At 38.4% G+C, this 18,868-nt stretch overlaps 3 protein-coding genes across 4 annotated transcripts in view; 1 reads left to right on the top strand and 2 right to left on the bottom strand.

Annotated features, from left to right (window-relative positions):
• Window positions 1-6,978: 6,978 nt before the first annotated feature.
• LOC138398978 (histone H2B type 1-C/E/F/G/I) lies at window positions 6,979-8,471 on the bottom strand. Its single transcript, XM_069493424.1, has 2 exons — window positions 8,058-8,471; window positions 6,979-7,124 (listed from the first exon to the last, which is right to left on the bottom strand). Exon 1 carries the CDS (start codon window positions 8,445-8,447, stop codon window positions 8,067-8,069), a length of 381 nt encoding a protein of 126 aa, XP_069349525.1. The 5' UTR covers window positions 8,448-8,471; the 3' UTR covers window positions 6,979-7,124; window positions 8,058-8,066.
• Window positions 8,071-18,868, bottom strand: part of LOC138398975 (histone H3.1) — a 62,806-nt gene continuing 52,008 nt past the window's right edge. Inside the window, exon 2 of the mRNA XM_069493418.1 lies at window positions 8,071-8,434. Within this exon, the coding sequence (XP_069349519.1) occupies window positions 8,431-8,434 (4 nt within the window). The 3' untranslated portion in view covers window positions 8,071-8,430. The remainder of the gene's footprint in view (window positions 8,435-18,868) is intronic.
• LOC138398976 (histone H2A type 1-C) lies at window positions 8,716-17,962 on the top strand. 2 transcript variants are annotated; one of them, XM_069493421.1, is made up of 3 exons: window positions 8,716-9,286; window positions 13,740-13,823; window positions 17,232-17,962. In XM_069493421.1, exon 1 carries the CDS (start codon window positions 8,772-8,774, stop codon window positions 9,162-9,164), a length of 393 nt encoding a protein of 130 aa, XP_069349522.1. In that variant the 5' UTR covers window positions 8,716-8,771; the 3' UTR covers window positions 9,165-9,286; window positions 13,740-13,823; window positions 17,232-17,962. The 2 variants fall into 2 exon arrangements, with proteins under 2 accessions (XP_069349522.1, XP_069349521.1); XM_069493420.1 differs by lacking the exon at window positions 13,740-13,823.

Below are 18,868 nucleotides of genomic sequence, written 5' to 3'. Positions count from 1 at the left end.
TGTTTTAAAATCTAGTACTCAAGGTCCATCACTCCAATTGTTTAAGTAAAGTCCAACAATAAAAAGGGCACATTATAATTTTCAGTATTTTTATATTCTATCCTGTAGCTGAGTTTGGGTCAATAATAGTAGGGAAAAATGTGAGAAGAGAATTAAGGACAAGAAATAAACGAAGGGAGAAAGGGAGAAAGGGAGGAGAGGAAGGAGAAAAGAAAAGTGAGGATTGAGAAAGTTGATCATGCCTGTAATCCTAGCACTTTGCGAGGCTGAGGTTGGAGGATTGATTGAGGCCAGAAGTTTCAGACCAGCATGAACAACATAGTGAGAGCTCGTCTCCACAAAAAGAAAAATTTCTTTCCAAGTCAGGCGAGTGAAATTTTAAAAAATTTAAATTAAAAATTTTTTTTTAAAAAGTGAGAGAAGTTTATTCTTATTGCTCTTGAATCCAATTCTTTTACTGTTGGGAGAACTTGATGTGGTCAGAGGACAAGTCTAGGGTTGTAACTGATAAGGACAAGATTTTACCCCAGGGTTGCCTACTGTAGATATGTCTGTCTCCTCATAGAATGAGATGAGCCCCATCATTTTTGTTCCTTTATCCCTTCTGAGCCAGTAACAGGGAGATCTAATACCAAGGCATGAACAACCATAGCAAGATGTAGCCTCATCTATTAATTATTCTACAGACTGCTCATTGGATAATAAGATTACACGAGTCTTTAAATAAGCCAACCAAAGTCCCATTACTATCATTATTATTTTATTCTTTTTAGAACTGAGGTCAGGGGGTAGGAAGAAACTAGCTCATTGTCCAGACTTATTACCTTTTTCCTAATTTATAATGAACCCATAGGACTTGAGAATATGTCAAGCTGATTTTCAGAGTCCAAAGAATTCAGTCAGATCCCAGAATGTCTCTCAGGAAAGGTCACAGGCAGCTGTATACGCTGTCAAATTTAATTTTATGCTTAGTCATCCAGGATTGCACAAGGTGAAAATTTGGAAAAGCTAACTAATTTTTAATATCTTTTAATTTAGGACAACTGGGACTGTCTGGCAAAGTGCTAATTATATACACCCCTTTTATCCCTCAACCTGTTGGACCAAGGTAAACACAATACGAGTTGGAATTTTTACATCGAACAATTTGTGAAATTCCTATCATTTACCAAATGCCAACTCCTACCAAGGTCTTTAGTTATAAACTGCTTCAAGTTCTTTTAAAAAGGATTGTAGGATGATTATAAATAAAATTTGTCAAACAGGAGCAAACAGTGCTTTATAATAAGCATTAAAGATCTTTAATCCTGGCACATTTCTAGAATATGGGTGTTATTACCACCATCCCCATGGTACAGAAGAGGATACTGAGGCACAGAGAGATTAAATGACTCACCTTAAAGTCTCACAGCTAATAAGCAGTGATCTGGGAGTCAAACTTGAAGATTCTGTGTTCAGAGACTTCACTTTTTTCCTCATGGAGCAATGCTGTGCAGCCATGTTACTGGCATGATATCATTTCTGGGCTAAGTGTTTTATATTTGCTACTTTATTCTCATCTCATCTTTATGTTTAGGTAATTATCACCACCCTAAAAGCTCAGGATGGTTGAGTTTGTTAAACAGTAACACATTTAGTTAATTATTAGCACACTGTTTACTTGTACACAAAATATATCAAGCAATCAATTGATTCGATACAACAAAATAAATAAAAGAATAATTTGTATAATAGAAAGTGAGAAAAACCTGTAGACGCTCTAGAAATAGGATATTGTGTTTGCCCATATGCTCTAGAGGCATATTCCTAAGGACACAAATAAGGACATAAATAATGATTTTCAGTAGAAAAGACTTTGGTATGGATAGTCTGTCCTTGAATAAACGAAGAAAATTTTTAAAAGAAAACAGTGATTCTCTAGAAACTCTTAAGATCGGTTGTGCAGCACTGTGACAGGCTATCTCTGTAATATTTTCCACTGACACTCAAACATTTCTTAGGAGGGCTATAATAGAAATTTCTGGCACCAGCGCATCTCAAGTCTCCCATTTTGGGCACAAAAAGGAGTGAGTCGAACCATGTGGGCTTTAGTCTTTTATTGACAATGGCTTTGTAACAACATGTAATCATCAGTATATTGGACAAAGAAGGGCCAAAAAATGTTAAATGAGTGCAATCACAAATATTATAAGAATTATTTGAAATCCTTATTGTCTTTAAGAATTTAATTAGCTTGTCTTAGGAGAATAGGTCTCAAAGGTCAGTTTGGTCAACTTCAGTTAAACAAGTTCAATTTTCCTAATTGACTATTTCAACTCTATTTCAGGCCATAGTCAGAAATAAATTATGTAGCATACATTCTTGTTTAGGAACTTTTAGTCAAGGTATAAAGGTCCTTGTGAAAAACATGTAAAACGTTAGCATGCCAGACTCTTAAAGATTGAGACTCTGGGAAGACTAATAATGGAGAAAAGGATAAAACAGAATAGTACCACAGGAAAAAGAAGGAAGAGGTTGTTTAGTCTAGACCTCATTTTGATCTGTAGTCTTTCAGGAGGAAACTTTCTACTTCCAGAATTCTGAAGATCTCTTAACAAGTCTCAAAATTTTATTTCCAATGGAAGTGTATATCCAAGTAGGATTCTAATTATGTTTATACTGAGAAGCACATATCCATCTGTTCTGAAGCTTAAAAGCAATATTTGCTGTTTAAAGTACTGCAAATGGCACTTTCCAGCATTGTTATAAAGTTGACATTTGTTGGTCTCTTTGAATATAGTCTTTAGCTGTACAGTATGTATATGCTTTTTAGAAAGGTAGCTTGCATTTGTTGGATATATGACAGTATAGCTAAGGTGAAACATGTCAAAAGAGGTGAAAAACCAAGTCACATGGGTCTGTTAGTGCAATTTCAAATGGTGAGAATTTATAGGTATTTTTGGGTATAGACCATTATACCATTATCATTATTATTACTAGGGTTAGGAGTAAAATTTTGGCACAGTAAATTTAAACTCTTTGGCAAATTTTACTTTAAATTACCTCGTGCAGTCTTCTCAGTAGTTAGGAAATGATGTGGACTGATGTGATTTGTCTAGTAAGTATACTTTTATACATATATTAAAGTATGTTATCTATGATCTCATTTTTTTTATCATTTAAAAGTATTGAAGGCATTCTTAGCTGGAAAAAACAAAAATCATATCTCAAACTCCCAAACTGCTGGGATTATAGGTGTGAGCTACTGCACCCCACCTGCTAATATTGTGGTTCTTGAGGTATGGCATTGAAGTACTGCCCTGTCTTTATAGTTTTTCAATTTATAATAATTATAGCTAAGGGAAGATTCAGTTACTTATCAAGTCTTTGGGCTAATCAACATTTTTAAAAAATTTGAATTAGTTTGTCTTTGCTCTTGGAGTTATTTTTTGTTACATGATTATAAAGTCTGGAGACAGTTGGATGACCACCAAGCAGTATGAGATATGAGATAGTTCATTTTTGTTAAGGGGGCTTGTCATATTGGATTTTATTTTTTTCTAATTTGGAAATCAGACTAGACAATTGTCATTACACTACTAACGGTGATAAAAATCATTTGAGTTATTTTTTGCATAGGGCTATTTTTTGCATAGAATTCAGGGCATTTTCTTTTGCATTGCCTTTAATTTTAACTACTGAGATTTCCTTTAGTTGTCCCTTTGTTTTCCATGAATCATTATCCACCTTCCCCCTATATTTACTGAGCTGTTGGAATAAGTTAGAAAACCCCTTTGTTCTCATATAAGTTAAAGTAATGAACAACCTCCAGACATATCTACTGTTAGTATATCTGTCGTTAAGCCTTGAGCAAAGGGACATTCTCATATCTGAGCTGTTAAGTGGACTGAGTTATTGTTTATGGAATATTTAAGTTAGCACATAACAGTAAAATGTATATTTTGATTATTCAGATTGCAATTAGGGTTGAATATTAGACAAACCAGAATGAAACAGATTTAGTGTGATAACAGCTGTTAGAAAGTCATGAGAGTCATCTTTATCAGAAGGAGGTCTGGAAGCTGGATTTAGATTGGAACATTTAAGAGTTATGTAAAAAAATGACTGAATAATAATTTTGCAAGTGAAATGTGAAAAATACAAATATGCCAAATTACCATCCATTCTTCCTTTCATTAAGATAGATACGGGAATAAATCATTGACTACCCAGTGGCTATCAAGGAAAACCCAGAGATAACTTTAGTGTAAAATGCATCTTAATAGTTTTACTACTTTGAATTTAGAGCTTGAATTTAGTATAGGTAAAAAATAAAGTTGTAAGAAAATTGGTGATTACATTAAGACATGAACGTCAATCATGGTGTGTAAAAACAAGAAAAAGACTGCAGTCTTAGATATATTTAGAATATATATATTTAGAATGACAATATATTAATTTCAACTTACTACATTAACAAACAATAAAAATTTTCTTAAGAAATAAAGACTAAACATAGCCATTATGTTGTAGGCTCATGTGTGTTTCTCTGTAGCTAGAATAGTACCTGGTAGAGTCAGAGCTGTTTGGATTAACAGCTCTTTAATTATACAAAGGAGGTGACCATGTTTCCTTAGACACAAGGAAAAAGGGAGATGGTCACTCAAGACCTACCTGGTCCTCTGGGACCACACATATACATTACATATCCCTTTTACGAATCCAAAGTGGCAAAAGCTAGAGTATCTATTGTCATTTTTCTAAGGCAAACATATGTTCCCTAACCTGTTAACTGATGGTTCTAAACTGTGTAAAAATGGTACTGGCAAAGAGTAAACTTTTTAGTGATTTATATTTTGTCCCTCCAATTTAGAAATTGTCCATGTATCCAAGATTAAACATTAATTTACCCAATTTAATATTCATCTAAATTCTTAAAGTTATAGATTTTGAGTTCAATATGTAAGCTGATAGACATATTGAGTCCTTATAATTTGTGCCATGATAAAAATTAATTCCATTAGCTTTAATGCATAATTTACAATTTTAAAATTATAAATAAAGTGATGTTAATTCATCTAACCAGTAAACCTAGTGGAAGAAATTTAGCAAATTATAATTAATTAGTTTTTTTTTTGTATTTTTGTATTTTTTTTTTTTTACAAAATGAACCCTAGACTTGTGTAAACTAGAATATTATGGTAACATTATTTTTACATTATGATAATAAAACTATTTTGAAATTTAAGCTAGATAATTTGGCCAAAAAGTAATCTTGATTAGAAACATTATGTGTTTTTCCCTATAAAATTATATATTAAGTATTAAAATGTTTAAAAATAGTGTAGTATTTCTGTTTTTATTTCTTAAAGTTTACCCTGTTAACTAAGATCACTAATTAAACTCACAGTTAAACTTTCCTTTAAAAGAATTAATAAACAGCTGAGAATATAAATAAGTCTTTGATTCCTTTCTAAGAGTGGTAGAAAATGCTAGTTTCCAGTGCTATATGCTTTACAATAAACTCATTAAGGTTTAGAAAATATTAAGTCTTTATTTTATATGGGTATCGGAAGCACTTTTTCTTTCTGATTCAATTGTTCAATTTATAATAACATCATATTTCTTCTTTCGTTTCTAAGCTTACTTGAAGAGCTTGGAGGGACAATAATTTGGAATTACTTAATTGTAACCTTTAGAGCCTTTGGCATAGTAATTAAAGAGACAAGACATTAAGTTTCCTTGGTTTCTGTCTAGTCCTAACTCTCTTGTTAGTCCTAACATTTTCTTAAAGTCAAAAGTTACCATTGGCAGCCATTTTATATTATCTTTGACACAGAAATGCTATTTTTGCAGATATTGACAATTATTTGGACTCAGAATGAGTAAACACGAAAAAAGTTTTGGAAGGAGGAAAGAGGCATACAAACACAAAACACCAAAGATAGTGGATGTCATTAAAGGCCAGAAAGAAAAACAAATCTCTTACCCTGTGTTCTCAAATACAAGAATATCAACATCCTTAAACACAGACAACCCAAAAAAGATTAATAAATGAACCAGATTTCCTGCCTTGCCACTGACTAATCACTTAATGATGTGGCCATAAAACCGCAACTAAACTGCCACTACTGCTACCAATATGTACCCAGTCAGCCAAGCGCAATCAGAATAACCAAGACAAGAAGCAAATTTGGGCAATAAAATTTTAGCATGCAAAAGCCAAGGTAAGGTGGACAGAAAACTCAATGGGCCCAAGGCTCAACAAGGTGTGTTATCAGGCCACACATTTCTGTTGGTTCCTATTCCAGGAGTCCGGTAAACAATGTCTTGGTGGAACCTCCAGAAATAAATGGTCAAGGAGTTAATGATCAGCCTACTCTTTACTTGTATGGACGAGAGATTTCATCCAATACAGGCAAAAGCAGAATTTATATAAGAGACAGGGGAAGGTAGGGGGCAAAAAAAATTGGTCTGGGAACAGTGTATCTTGTTTGTAGTTTTTGGTTAAACTGATTAGTTGGCAGTTAGGAGAGAGGTCATTCAGGATTGGACACAAGTCCTTGAGTAGGGATACTAGAGGCATAGAAAAAAGAATTCAGTTGTGAGACTCTGGAAATCTTGAGTTTGGCCATGGAGCATATGTGACAAGCATCTGTCAGTGTCCAGCATCTGAGCTACCACCTTAATTAGTTCAGTGCTGCACCAATTCTCATCAGAACTTCTCAAATAAGTCATTCGGGTAAGGTAGCTAGTGTTTGCAGAGCAGTGTTCAAGTGGAGGCTTGGCTGGCACCAAAGACTGGCCTTAGTTTATTATACTTTCCAGGTGTCAAAAAAAAAACTGCAGATTTAAGATCACAGGGTTCTTAACGTTAAGCAATTTTGCAACCTAAATCACATAGTATTTATCTAAAATTGTTTTTAAAAATGTTTTTAAAGTAAATTATTTTCCATTTTTAATGGAGAAAGCAAACTTCAGCCTTAAATGCCGCGAATGTTCTAGGCTTGAATAAAATAGGTAAAGTGCTTCTACTCTTTCATCTTAAAATTTTCGCCGGAAACAAAGATCGAGTAAAATGCTTCAGGGAAGATGGCATTTCCCAGCCTAAAAAGCGGCCTGCAGTTGTCCGGGAAGGGAAGGTTCTGTAAGGAGACATACAGGGTGTGCCAAGTTTAATAGCTATTTCCTCCTTTTGTCCCACCTTCCGTCCAGCTTAATTGCCTTCAGTCACATCTCCAGTGGAGACTTGTCAATTCATCCAGCACTTTGAGCTGGCCTCTCCTAAATGAGAGCTTTTCAACAATTTCTGCATTTTACCAGCAACCTACAAAGCTTAAATTTAAGACTCAATGCTCAGCAACATCAGACCAATTTTGGCAGAGACTGAGCACTGGAGTTCAAAAAAACAAGCGTTGGTTTGAATCTTAAGTAGGATTAGGATAGATACAGCAGCATCGGCCAACTGTTTACATCAAAATTGTTCTGTACTGCTTTGGTCCCGCTAACAAAACTATTGAGAAAGAAGAACTAGGTTAAGAGACTTTATTACCGGAACAGCTTGCAAATCCAGGAGATGCAGCCTTGTTAAAGAACAAACGTGCTCCCAAAGAACACAGCGGGGTTATGTGTATAGGAAAAGTTTCCGCCCAGGTTCTCACTCCGGTCCGCTATGTAAATGAGTTAGACAAACTGCTTTCACAGCAACCTTTGCTTTAGGAGGTGTAAACGGAGTACTCAAGTCACACGAATGCGTGGTTTCTTCTGGGAATGTAGAGTACGTGTGTGGTGTCTAGTCAGTAAATGGCCGCTTGGCTCCATTTTGAATTTAGGCTGTTAGCCAGGTTACCATTCATTTTGAATAACTGCCTTTCAGGGCTGACGATTCGTTTAAAGTTACAAAAATAATGCTCACTCCCCTCCCCAGTCCTCCCCTCCCCTCCCCTCCCCATCCCCAGTCCTCCCCTCCCCTCCCCTCCCCATCCCCAAACTAAATATACTGTCTGGTCACAGATCTCTTTGTGGATATGGGGGTGGCTCTTAAAAGAGCCTTTGGAACTAAGGGAAAAGATGCTTACTTGGCTAATTTACTTGGAGCTGGTGTACTTGGTGACAGCTTTGGTGCCCTCGGACACGGCATGTTTGGCTAGCTCTCCCGGCAGCAGCAGGCGCACGGCCGTCTGGATCTCCCTGGAGGTGATGGTCGAGCGCTTGTTGTAATGCGCCAGGCGAGAGGCCTCGCCCGCGATGCGCTCAAAGATGTCGTTGACGAAGGAATTCATGATGCCCATGGCCTTGGACGAGATGCCGGTGTCGGGGTGGACCTGCTTCAGCACCTTGTACACGTACACGGAGTAGCTCTCCTTGCGGCTGCGCTTGCGCTTCTTCCCGTCCTTCTTCTGGGCCTTTGTCACAGCCTTCTTGGAGCCCTTCTTCGGGGCAGGAGCAGACTTAGCTGGCTCAGGCATTTTAAAATCTTAAAACACCAGAAGTGTGTGCGAAACGAGCAGATTTCTGCTACTTATAGGGCTTTTATGCTAATGAGGGATTCAGAGGCCGGCTTAGTTAATTGGAAGACAAACAGCGGCGTTGTCATCCAGGGGCTGAACTATGCAAATGAAGTATGGAAATACAGCTTTTCTATTGGCTACTTTTCTGACTCTCTCTTCTAGCCAATCAGACAATCGGAGTTACTCCCCGGGAAATAGCTATAAAAGCAGCCATGTTTTACATACTTCCTGGTCCCACTTATTTTCGTGAGCTTGGCAGTGTAGTGTTTTTGTTTGTTTGCGATGTCTGGGAGAGGCAAGCAAGGAGGCAAAGCTCGCGCTAAAGCGAAGTCTCGTTCTTCTCGTGCAGGTCTACAGTTCCCCGTGGGCCGTGTCCACCGCCTTCTCCGCAAGGGCAACTACGCAGAGCGTGTGGGGGCTGGCGCGCCGGTGTACCTGGCGGCGGTGCTGGAGTATCTGACCGCCGAGATCCTGGAGCTGGCTGGCAACGCTGCTCGTGACAACAAGAAGACACGCATCATCCCGCGCCACCTGCAGTTGGCCATTCGTAATGACGAGGAGCTCAACAAGCTTCTTGGCCGTGTGACTATTGCACAGGGTGGTGTCCTTCCCAACATCCAGGCCGTGTTGCTGCCCAAGAAGACAGAGAGCCATCATAAAGCCAAGGGCAAGTGATTTGACAGGCATCTGAACTTCTGGAAAGGCTATCAAACCCAAAGGCTCTTTTAAGAGCCCCCTCCCTCCCCCTCAAAGGAAGAGCTAAACTCACTGTTTAAATACAAAGGAAAAGTATTAAGGTAAGTTAGCTACACCTAAAGCTAGGGCAACTAGTTATATTCCTGCTTTTGAGATTTTTGGAATAGGCTGAGTGTTAAGAAACGGAAAATTGCTTTACCTTTAGGAAATAGTTAGAGATCTAGTGTTTGCATGTACTTCACGTCTTCACGAAGTATAAGTGCTCTTCTGGACGCGTTTTCCAAGGTTGAGTGGTTGATTATGGTCAGTAATTCCTAACTACAGCTTGAATGCGGAGATGTCCTATGGTCTGAAACTTTCATTGTTCTTTTTAATAAGTGTTCAGAAGTTCTAGAAGGCAACCTAACTGGTAACCTTTCCTGTTCTCTGACTAGACCCTTTTGGAATTGTCCTCGTTTTAGGCTGCTGGCAGCCCGCCTTTTGTAATTCTGTTAAGTTCCAGGGTCTACTTGTGTTAATGTTCAAATTACAGTCTGAAATTTAAACAGGACCTTGAAAGGGGTCTCTAAAACTGGTTCCTAGGATTTGGTATGTGGTATTTTGCAATATACTGAACGTAGATTGGAATAGCAGCTCTTTCATTTACCAGTTGTAAGGTTCAGCCGATTTCTAACCTCCGAAACTCAAATTTTATCTGTAAATTTGTGTAGATTGTACTAGTTAAACAACCTAATCCCCTTAACTTGGAAGAGTTTGACATTCAACGAACTGGAGTTAATACTATCATTGTCTCGAGACTGGAGCTTAGGTTCCCAACGCAGCCGGAAAAGCAGGTAGAGTTGGGGCCACAGGCCTCCCCCAAACCTTTGCTGCTAGGGATCTGGAAACAGCTGCTCTGACCGCAAGAAGAGATGATCCGGAACCGTGCAAGAACTGCTAGAGTCCTATTTTCCTGCATTTTTTGAGTCTCAGCAAGTTTTTCTTCTGGATGACTCGGTTTGTGCATTGGCAGGGAAAGAGTGGGAAGAGAAGAGTGGGCAAGCCTTAACCAAGTCGACTTGGAGGTTAAGGCTTGCCCATGCTTCATCGAGCAGGTGCTCAGACTAGCCAAGCAGATGCAGCCACTTAGTCAAATGCTCCTGGAGCTCCACTGAAGCAGTTTGCCTGGAATCCCGAGTGTATACTGGGAGAGAATTCTTTTTTGGTTTTGTTTTTGTTTTTTTATCCAAGGATATGCTTCCTGTGGACTGGCCTCCTACTTTCCAGATATTGGTGCCGGTTTGGGGCGGGTCCAGCCTCTTCCCCTCCTCCCTCTCTCCACCTCCTTCTGCTGCAACCACCCTCAAAGGAAAAGGAGTGGGTGTCCAGGACTTAGGGTGATGGCAAAGTGGCGGGAAAAAAAAGTGATCACCTTGCTGGCCACATGTTAGAATTTCTCTAGGAGTTTTTAAAGTTACAATGATTCTAATGAACAGCTGGGCTGAGTCATCAGACTTGGGAGGTCTGGCCTAACCAGGGTCTTGGGCCAGGTTGGCTGTGAGAACCAGATTCTTTCCTCCCAGCATTTCCTTCAAGTTGGAGAACATAGATCCTTAGGTCAGAATTGCTTCATATCAGCCTTGGGATCCTTTTCATTTACGTGTCCAATTGCCTTTCAACACAGCTTCCAATAGGTACGTGACCTTGGCAGAGTTGCTTAACCTTTTCCTGCTTCCATCTCTTCAGGAATGCCTTTGCTCCCCTTGCCATGAAAAGAACCTAGCTTGGCAGTGTGGATTTTGAAAATAGAAGGCAGGCTGATCAAGAAAGATTATGTATTTAGACATTTACTGTGTGCTAGGCACATTTCTGTGTACTTCAGCATATTAATTTGTTTAATCCAACAATCTTAGAAGTAGGTTCTAGCTCTATTCTGAATTTAAAGATAAGGAAACTAAGGAACAGAACTTAAATTCTAAATTTGTTGTCTAAGTTGTCTAAATTCCAAGGCCAGGAAGCCAGTACTTCTAACTGCTGGCTGTTCTATAACCACCTCTCTCTTAAGAGATTATTGTCAGAAAGATGGAAACAGTTAAAAAAAAAAAAGAAAGAAAAAAAGAAAAAGAAAAAAACAATGATGGCTGAACTTTGTCCACATAGCAGAATGTTACTAATGGTATTCTAAACTGAAGAACTTAAGGGATGCGCCAGAGGTAATTTTTCCCAGAATCTACTTTAAAAGAAGAGAGGTAAATCCTGACAATGTGTTTATACTGTAAGCCCAGATAAAAAGCCAGTACACTTTTGATTTAAGATATGACAAGTGAAACAAAGGAACAGGTAGAAAGATGGTTTGGTAAAGAGCTACAGGAGTTGATAAACTGATTAATTGTGAGGAAAAGAGATAAGACTTGAGTTTGAATTCTCTGGGATCCAATAACAAAACTTTGTATTTCATCTATTTAGTAGGTCAAATAAATATAAGTTATTTAACTTTAATACCTCCTAAAGGTCCTATTTCCAAATAGAATCACATTGGGGATTTGGGCTGCAATATATGGATTTTGGGGGACACAGTTCATTCCATAACATTCCACCCTTGGCCCACCAAAACTTATGTCCATCTCCATGCAAGATCTATTCATTCCATGCAAACAGCCCCCAAAGTTTTAACTCATTCTAGCATCAATTCTAAAGTCCGAAGTGCCATCTAAATATCATCTAAATCAGATATGGGTGAGACTCAAGGCACAATTCATCCTGAAGTAAAATTCCTCTCCAGCTGTGAACCAGTGAAACCAGACAAATTACATTCTTCTAAAATACAATGGTGGGACAGGTGTAGAATAGAGATTCCCCATTCCAAAAGGGAGAAATAGAAAAGAAGGAAAGGGTGATGAGCCCTAATCAAGACTAAAACCTGGCAAGGCAAAGTCCATTAGATCTTAAGGCCTGACAATAATCTTTTTTGACTCAATGCCCTGACTTCCAGGCCCACTGGTGTTGCAGAGTCACTTCCATGACTCTGGAGGTGGCCTACGCCTTTTGCCTTGCCTGAAGCCCCACCCTTCAGTTTGGTGGGGTCCCACAGGGGAAGCTCTCTGTGAGGATGTCTCCCACACAGCTTTGTCGGGCATCCTTCATCCTTGAAAGTGAGGTGGAGTCAGCCTTTCCTACCCACTCCCACTCCTACCCTATCTCTGCCTGGGCACTCTGAGTCTGAGGTAGGAGTGGCAGCCCTAATGATCTCTGAATTGCCTTAGGGGTCCTTCTTCCCCTTTCTTGAAGGATAGTACATATTCACTATCTGGCAGTGTCCTGTGGAATCCAAAAAGTCTGACAAACTTCTTCATTCCTTCCCATTTTTCCTAATTTAGTTCAAACTGGCAGTGTCTCTGCTGTTATGATCCGATTTCCCTTCCTGACTTCTGCTGAGATGGCTGATTATGTCCATGAGTTGTACCCATTATCTCTATATCGAGTGGTTGTTCAACCATACCTCTTCAAGAAAAGCTTTCTCAATGTTTTTACAATACGGAGAGGGTGAGAATTTTCCAAATCTCCAAATTCTGATTCCTGTTTACTTAAAAATTCCTTTTTCAATGCATCTCTTTTCTCCTACATTTTACTATAAGCAGTAAGGTGGACCTACACCACACCTTGAATACTTTGCTTAGAAATCTCCTCTGCTAAATATGTACTAGAACATACTTCAGCCAAGTTCTTTACCACTTTATAATAAGGATTACATTTCTTCCAGTTTCCAATAATCTGTCCCTCATTTCCATCTGAGACTTCACCAGAATGGCCTTTAGTATTCATATTTTAGCCAACATTTATTCATGATTATTTATGTATTCTCTAAGAAAATGGAAACTTTCTCTCTAGTTCTCTTCTTTTCTTTCTGAACCCTTATGGAATTGCCTTTAACATCCATATTTTTACCAATAGTCCCTTTGGCTTTTTCTAACATGGACCTCAAAACTCATCTAGCTTCTACCCATCACTCAGTTCCAAAGCCACTTTCACATATTTAGGTATCTGTTGTAGCAGCACTCCATTCTTGACACCCAAATCTACCTTAGTCTCTTTGGGCTGCCGTAACAACATACCACATACCAGTGGCTTAAACCAGAAAAATTTATTTTCTCACAGTTCTGGAGGCTGGAAGTCTGAGATCAGGGTGTCAGCAGGGTCATTTTCTGGTGAGGCTCTCTTCCTGGCGTATAGGTAATCCCACGGATACCAGGCAGATGACCATGTCCATTCTTTCTTGTATTTGTTAATAGCCATAGCTGGAAGGCCTTTATTCTACAACAAATTGTCCTTGCATTAAATATTCATGTCACAATGACTGGACTGTAATGTGCTTTAAATTTTAGAAACTTGGAGCTTGTTTCTGGTTCCTGTTCTTTGCTTTGTCTCCTTGATAGGGTTCATCAATACTACACTTTCAAAGACCATCTAAATGTAATAAACCTCCAATTTTACATCTCCAGCCCTGATCTCTTTCCTGAAATGCAAATATATATATCTAAATTTTTACTTGACATCTTCATTTGGAACTCTTAACAGGTCTCTCAACGTGAATACTTCCAAGACACAAGATTTAACATTATGATCCCTAGGCCTGTTATACCTTCCAGTCCTCCCAACTCAGTAAGTGACACTAACATAAATTCATTTATTCTATCCAACATTCTAGGAGTGAGACTTGCGGCTTTTCCTTCATCTCCGTAAACACAAACTGTGAGTCACATCACCTACACCTTCAATACATGTCTTAATTCATTCTTCATACTCCTTCCAGGACCTGAGGGACGACACATGACCACCTCTGGCCACTGGCCACCTTTCTGACTTCATCTCCTTTGCTTGTTCTAGCCACGTGGGTCTCTCTTTCCACCAAGCAGCTAAGTCTGCTACCTCAAGATGTTCATATTATCAGACTCATTCTCTGAAATGCCTGTCCTCTGACTTTCCTTCTGGTGAGCTCATTTTCACCCTTCAAGTCTCAGCTGTTTCTCAGACAAGCCTATGTAAAATAGACCTGACTAGGTGTATTAAAGATCTAAAAATGTGAAATACAAATATCAGAAGACATTTTAGAAGACCCTTTGTATACCTCGTGTGTGTGTGTGTGTGTGTGTGTGTGTGTTTGTGGGTTGGGGAGAGAAACACAAAAGCCATATAGGAAAACACACAGATGGTATAGGCCAAAAAGAGGTTTAAGACACAATATATGGAAATAAAGTAGTAAAAAATGAGCAATAAATTGGGATAAAGGATTTGCAAAACATATATAAGGTTAATGACCTCAATTTACAAAGAAGAACTGCAAGCTGTTAGTAAAATGGCAAACAACATGACATAAAATATGATTAAACAGGGTATTTTATGTCCTTTCTTAAATTCAAATGGCCAATACATATGAAAAACAAAAAAAACAAAAACAAAAACAGTTAATCTTCCTAGTAGTTAAGTTATGCATATTAGTGCAACAAAGGAATACCATTTCTTACCTATAAATAGAAAACCAATAAAACCAGTAATATTCAGGACTGCCAAGGAAGAAGAAGAATTACCAGTATCAAATGGTCTTTGAAAATTTGTCCTGGTAATATCTATTAAACTTTTTTAATAGACACTTGGGAAAGGGGAATGTCTACCTTCTAGAAATAAAGACCCCACTACATAAAGTTATAGGTGTAAGGACTCTTTTTCAACACAGTAATGAGAAACAAAACAAAAAAATTCTGATTTTACTTGTAAACCATCTAAATAACCATAACTAAGAATACCGTTGACTTAAGCAAACAGTGGAACATCCAATTATACTGTGGAATGAGATGCAGCTACCAAAAACAATCATGCAATGAGACAGAATCACACATACAACTTGTTAGAAAAAATGAATATAGAGAAAGGTGTGGAAGAAAACCCATTATGTTAATTATCTCAGTGAGGTGAAATTAGAATTGGATGAAGAGAGATTAACTTTTATAAATATCTGTGTGTGAAGTATTAAGCATGTATTAACTTTGTAACTTAAAGTATAAAAAGAGAAACCAAAAAGTTAGCTCCCTTTCTCCATTCCCCACCTCAAATTACATTCTATCAACCATCCTCTTTATATTCTTTAAAATGTAGTCTGAGATTTTATTTATCAGACCCCATGTTGTTTCTCTCTCCCCATTAGACTCTGCTCCATGATGTAGGGACCTGGCCTGTCTATTCACTGTTTTTTTTTTTAATTTGTTTTGTTTTTATTATTATTACTATTACTGTTAAGACTGAGTCTCGCTCTGTTGCCCAGGCTAGAGTGCTGTGGCGTCAGCCTAGCTCACAGCAACCTCCAACTCCTAGGCTCAAGCAATCCCCTTGCCTCATCCTCCCAAGTAGCTGGGACTACAGGTACATTCCACCACGCCCAAATAATTTTTTCTATTTTTGGTTGCCTGGATAATTTTTTTCCCCCTATTCTTTTAGTAGAGACAGAGTCTCACTCTTTCTCAGGCTGGTCTCAAACTCCTGACCTCAACTGATCCTCCCGCCTCGGCCTCCCAGAGTACTAGGGATTATAGGCGTGAGCCACCATGCCCAGCCTCTTCACTGTTCTGTCTAGCAGAAGGCCTGACATTTAGTGAACTCTCAGATATCTGGTGAATGAACAAGAGAACAGATGTTTTGGCCCAGAAAGCTCTTGCGCTGCCCAGTGCATCATTATCTGAATTTCTGTATAAAAATGTCTGTTCGCAAACCCCATTGTTAATACATTACCTACTCACCCTACCCAGCCACCAGGAACACAGTGAAATTTCGAAGTACACCCCATTTGTTTTCCACACTCTCCCCGTTTCTGCACTAATGTCTCCAAACATAGTGTGTCACAATAGCCCTCAGTTGCGCAGATAGGCATTAATTCTTTGAGGGCCTGTTTTCTGCTGGCTGGTATCATGCATAAAATAATCTTTAATATGCTCTGAGTCTGTGGCTAATAGATGATTGCTTTAAATCATGGAAAGAAAAGGGTCACACAGCTGGTGTGTGTGACCAAATCTATGCTGTTTCATCCACTTAATAGTGTTTACTCTGCAATAACAGAACCTTTTATATTCTAATACTGGGATTCTACAATTAACATTCATCTACAGGGTGAGTTTGTAGAAGAATTCTACCTTACTCATCTCTGTACTCTGGCCCTTCACATCCTTCCTATGTAATAGATCTTCAGTAAAGACTCAGAGCAAAAACTCAGAATGAATATGTTGACAACAAAACATGAATGAACAGAAATGGAGTAGTCACTGTCTAAATCACAGAGATTTGTGAGTTTATTCACCATTTTAACCACCACTCAATCTTAAATCCCAGTTGCTAGATTTGGAGGGAGATACATGACTAGTTCTAGCACCGTGCTCTACCATACAATAGCCATTAGCCACATGTGATTTTTTACAATTTAAATTAAATAATTAAATTAAAACTTCAGTTTCAGTCTCCCTTACCACATTTCAGGTTCATGGTGGCTACTTTATTGAACAGCACAGATATAGAATGTGTCTATCATCACAGAAAGTTGTATTGGATTGTACTGGGCTGGGTACTTCTTGTCCCTCTGGACTAATGAGTTCAAGAGCACATAACCACCTTCCTCCAGGTGGCATGTGAGGATAAGTTTGCCAGATAAAATACAGGATACCCAGTTATATTTGAATTTCAGATAAACAACAAATAATTGTTTCAGTAGAAATATGTCCCCTAAATATTGTGTGAGACATACTATACAAAAAAAATTGTTTATCTGAAATTCAAATTTAACTGGAAAATCTGTATTTTTATTTGTCAAATCTGGAAATTCTATCTTAACAGCAAAATCAGAGCATCTTCTCTGGGACGCTGGCTCCTTTTACCACAGGGAATTATTTCGTGAGGAATTAAGAAGGGCTGATACCTGGAGAGAAGCTAACTTTTTATGAGTAAAGAGATGTGTAAGTTTTTCTGTATGTGTGAGGAAGGCTGAGAAGGAGATTCCCAAATACATTTACTTTTTCTTTTCTCTCTTAGGTTTCAAAAGCTTCTCATTACAGAGAGATGCGAGGATCCTGAGTGTCTGCCAAACCCATCAATTCTCAGAAATAAATGGATGGACGGTGTTAATGTTCCTATGTCACTGATTGATTCTGCACCTGCAAATGTTTTCATATTAAAAACTTGCTCTAGGTTTATTTCTTTTTGTTTAGGTATGTGGGGGAATATGGAGGGTGGAGGAGAGAGAAAGAATACCATTGAGGAAAAGCTCTCTTTGGTACAAAATGTGTTCATTTTTTTGAATAAGTATTACATTCACAGAGTTCAAACAACTTAAAATATAATAACAAGGTGTGTATTGAGAATCCACCCCTCAACTTCCCCCAGTTGATCACTTCTTTTCCTTGTGTATCTGCCCAGTGTTAATTCATGCTGATGTCAGTCAATAATGAATATATTTTATCTCCACCCTTTTCCTTCATTCAAGGTAGCAGACTGTATACAGTTGCTCTGGTCATAACAATATATCTTGGAGAACTTTCCATATGAGAATACATAGAGCTTCCCATACACAGTTGCATGGTATTTCCCTACAGGGATGCTTTGTAGTTTATGTAACTTGTGTCCTGTTCGTAGGCACTTGAGTTATTTCTAGTCTTTTGCTTTAAAACATTTCTGGAACAATTAACTCTGATTTACAGCAAAATTGAAATTACTCTCCTATTCTGCTGGGATGGTGGACAGCAAACTGAAATTCCAATCACTTTAAGGTTCTTCCTCTTAACAACTATATGACTGTCACCAGGTCATTCTGAACCTCAATTTCATTATCTGTAAAATGGAGGCAACTTAAGTGACTATGAGAATGAAAAAGATCATGTGTGTGGATTGTTTGGAGCTCTAAAAATCAGCAGAAATAAAATTATTTCATTTTCAACACCTTTTGTATATGTGTGTGAGTTATATATGATGTATTGTGATAGGAGCAGAATCCCCGAATTCCAGCCTGCATGAGGAAATAAAAGGTGATGCAAAGGGAGAGGAAGGCATTGCCATTAATTATCTGCCTAGGACACCTTCCCAATTAAATTGCTGTTTCCTTCCCTCCTTGCATAGGAATTAGAAAACACATGCTCCTAACCTGCTTGCCCTCTCATGCCTAATTTTTTTTACCTTCGGTCCAGATCAGGTTTTAACAATGTCTCTGCTACTCCAGTAAGGAGGTTAGGAGCCAGCCTGTTTGGTCTACTCTGTATTCCCAACTCCCAGGACACTGCCTAATGTTGTCTGGCATATAGTAGATACTCAAGAAATAGCTAATGAATTCATGAGGCCTACTCTGGGTGGAGATTTCAATTCTGCTCCTGAATTTTCAGAAGCCAGTGGGAGAGTCACCCAATCTCACAGGCTTAGTAGGAAGAAGGGGTTAAGGGGTTGTTAACTTATTCTTAACAAACAACTACACAATAAATCTATAAAAAATGATTCTCTGTGTGTGTGTGTGTGTGTGTGTGAACACACATACATAGACATGTAGTCAGGTGTTCTGGAAAGACAGGAATCTGGAGCTAAAATAGTTGAGCCTGTGTTCTAGCTCTGCCACTTAGTGTCTCACTGGGGGTTAGTCACCTGCCATCTCAGAAGATCAGGCTTGTCATCTATAGAATGAGATA

This window comes from Eulemur rufifrons, chromosome 18 (assembly GCF_041146395.1).
Source record: "Eulemur rufifrons isolate Redbay chromosome 18, OSU_ERuf_1, whole genome shotgun sequence".
NCBI classification, from domain to species: Eukaryota; Metazoa; Chordata; class Mammalia; order Primates; family Lemuridae; genus Eulemur; species Eulemur rufifrons.
Note: the sequence above shows the minus strand (reverse complement) of the source record. Positions and strands in the feature narration are given on the sequence as shown.

Bases quoted from the DNA above. Each gene is read 5' to 3' on its own strand.
- LOC138398978 (XM_069493424.1), bottom strand. From the start codon at position 8,447: ATGCCTGAGCCAGCTAAGTCTGCTCCTGCCCCGAAGAAGGGCTCCAAG.
- LOC138398976 (XM_069493420.1), top strand. From the start codon at position 8,772: ATGTCTGGGAGAGGCAAGCAAGGAGGCAAAGCTCGCGCTAAAGCGAAG.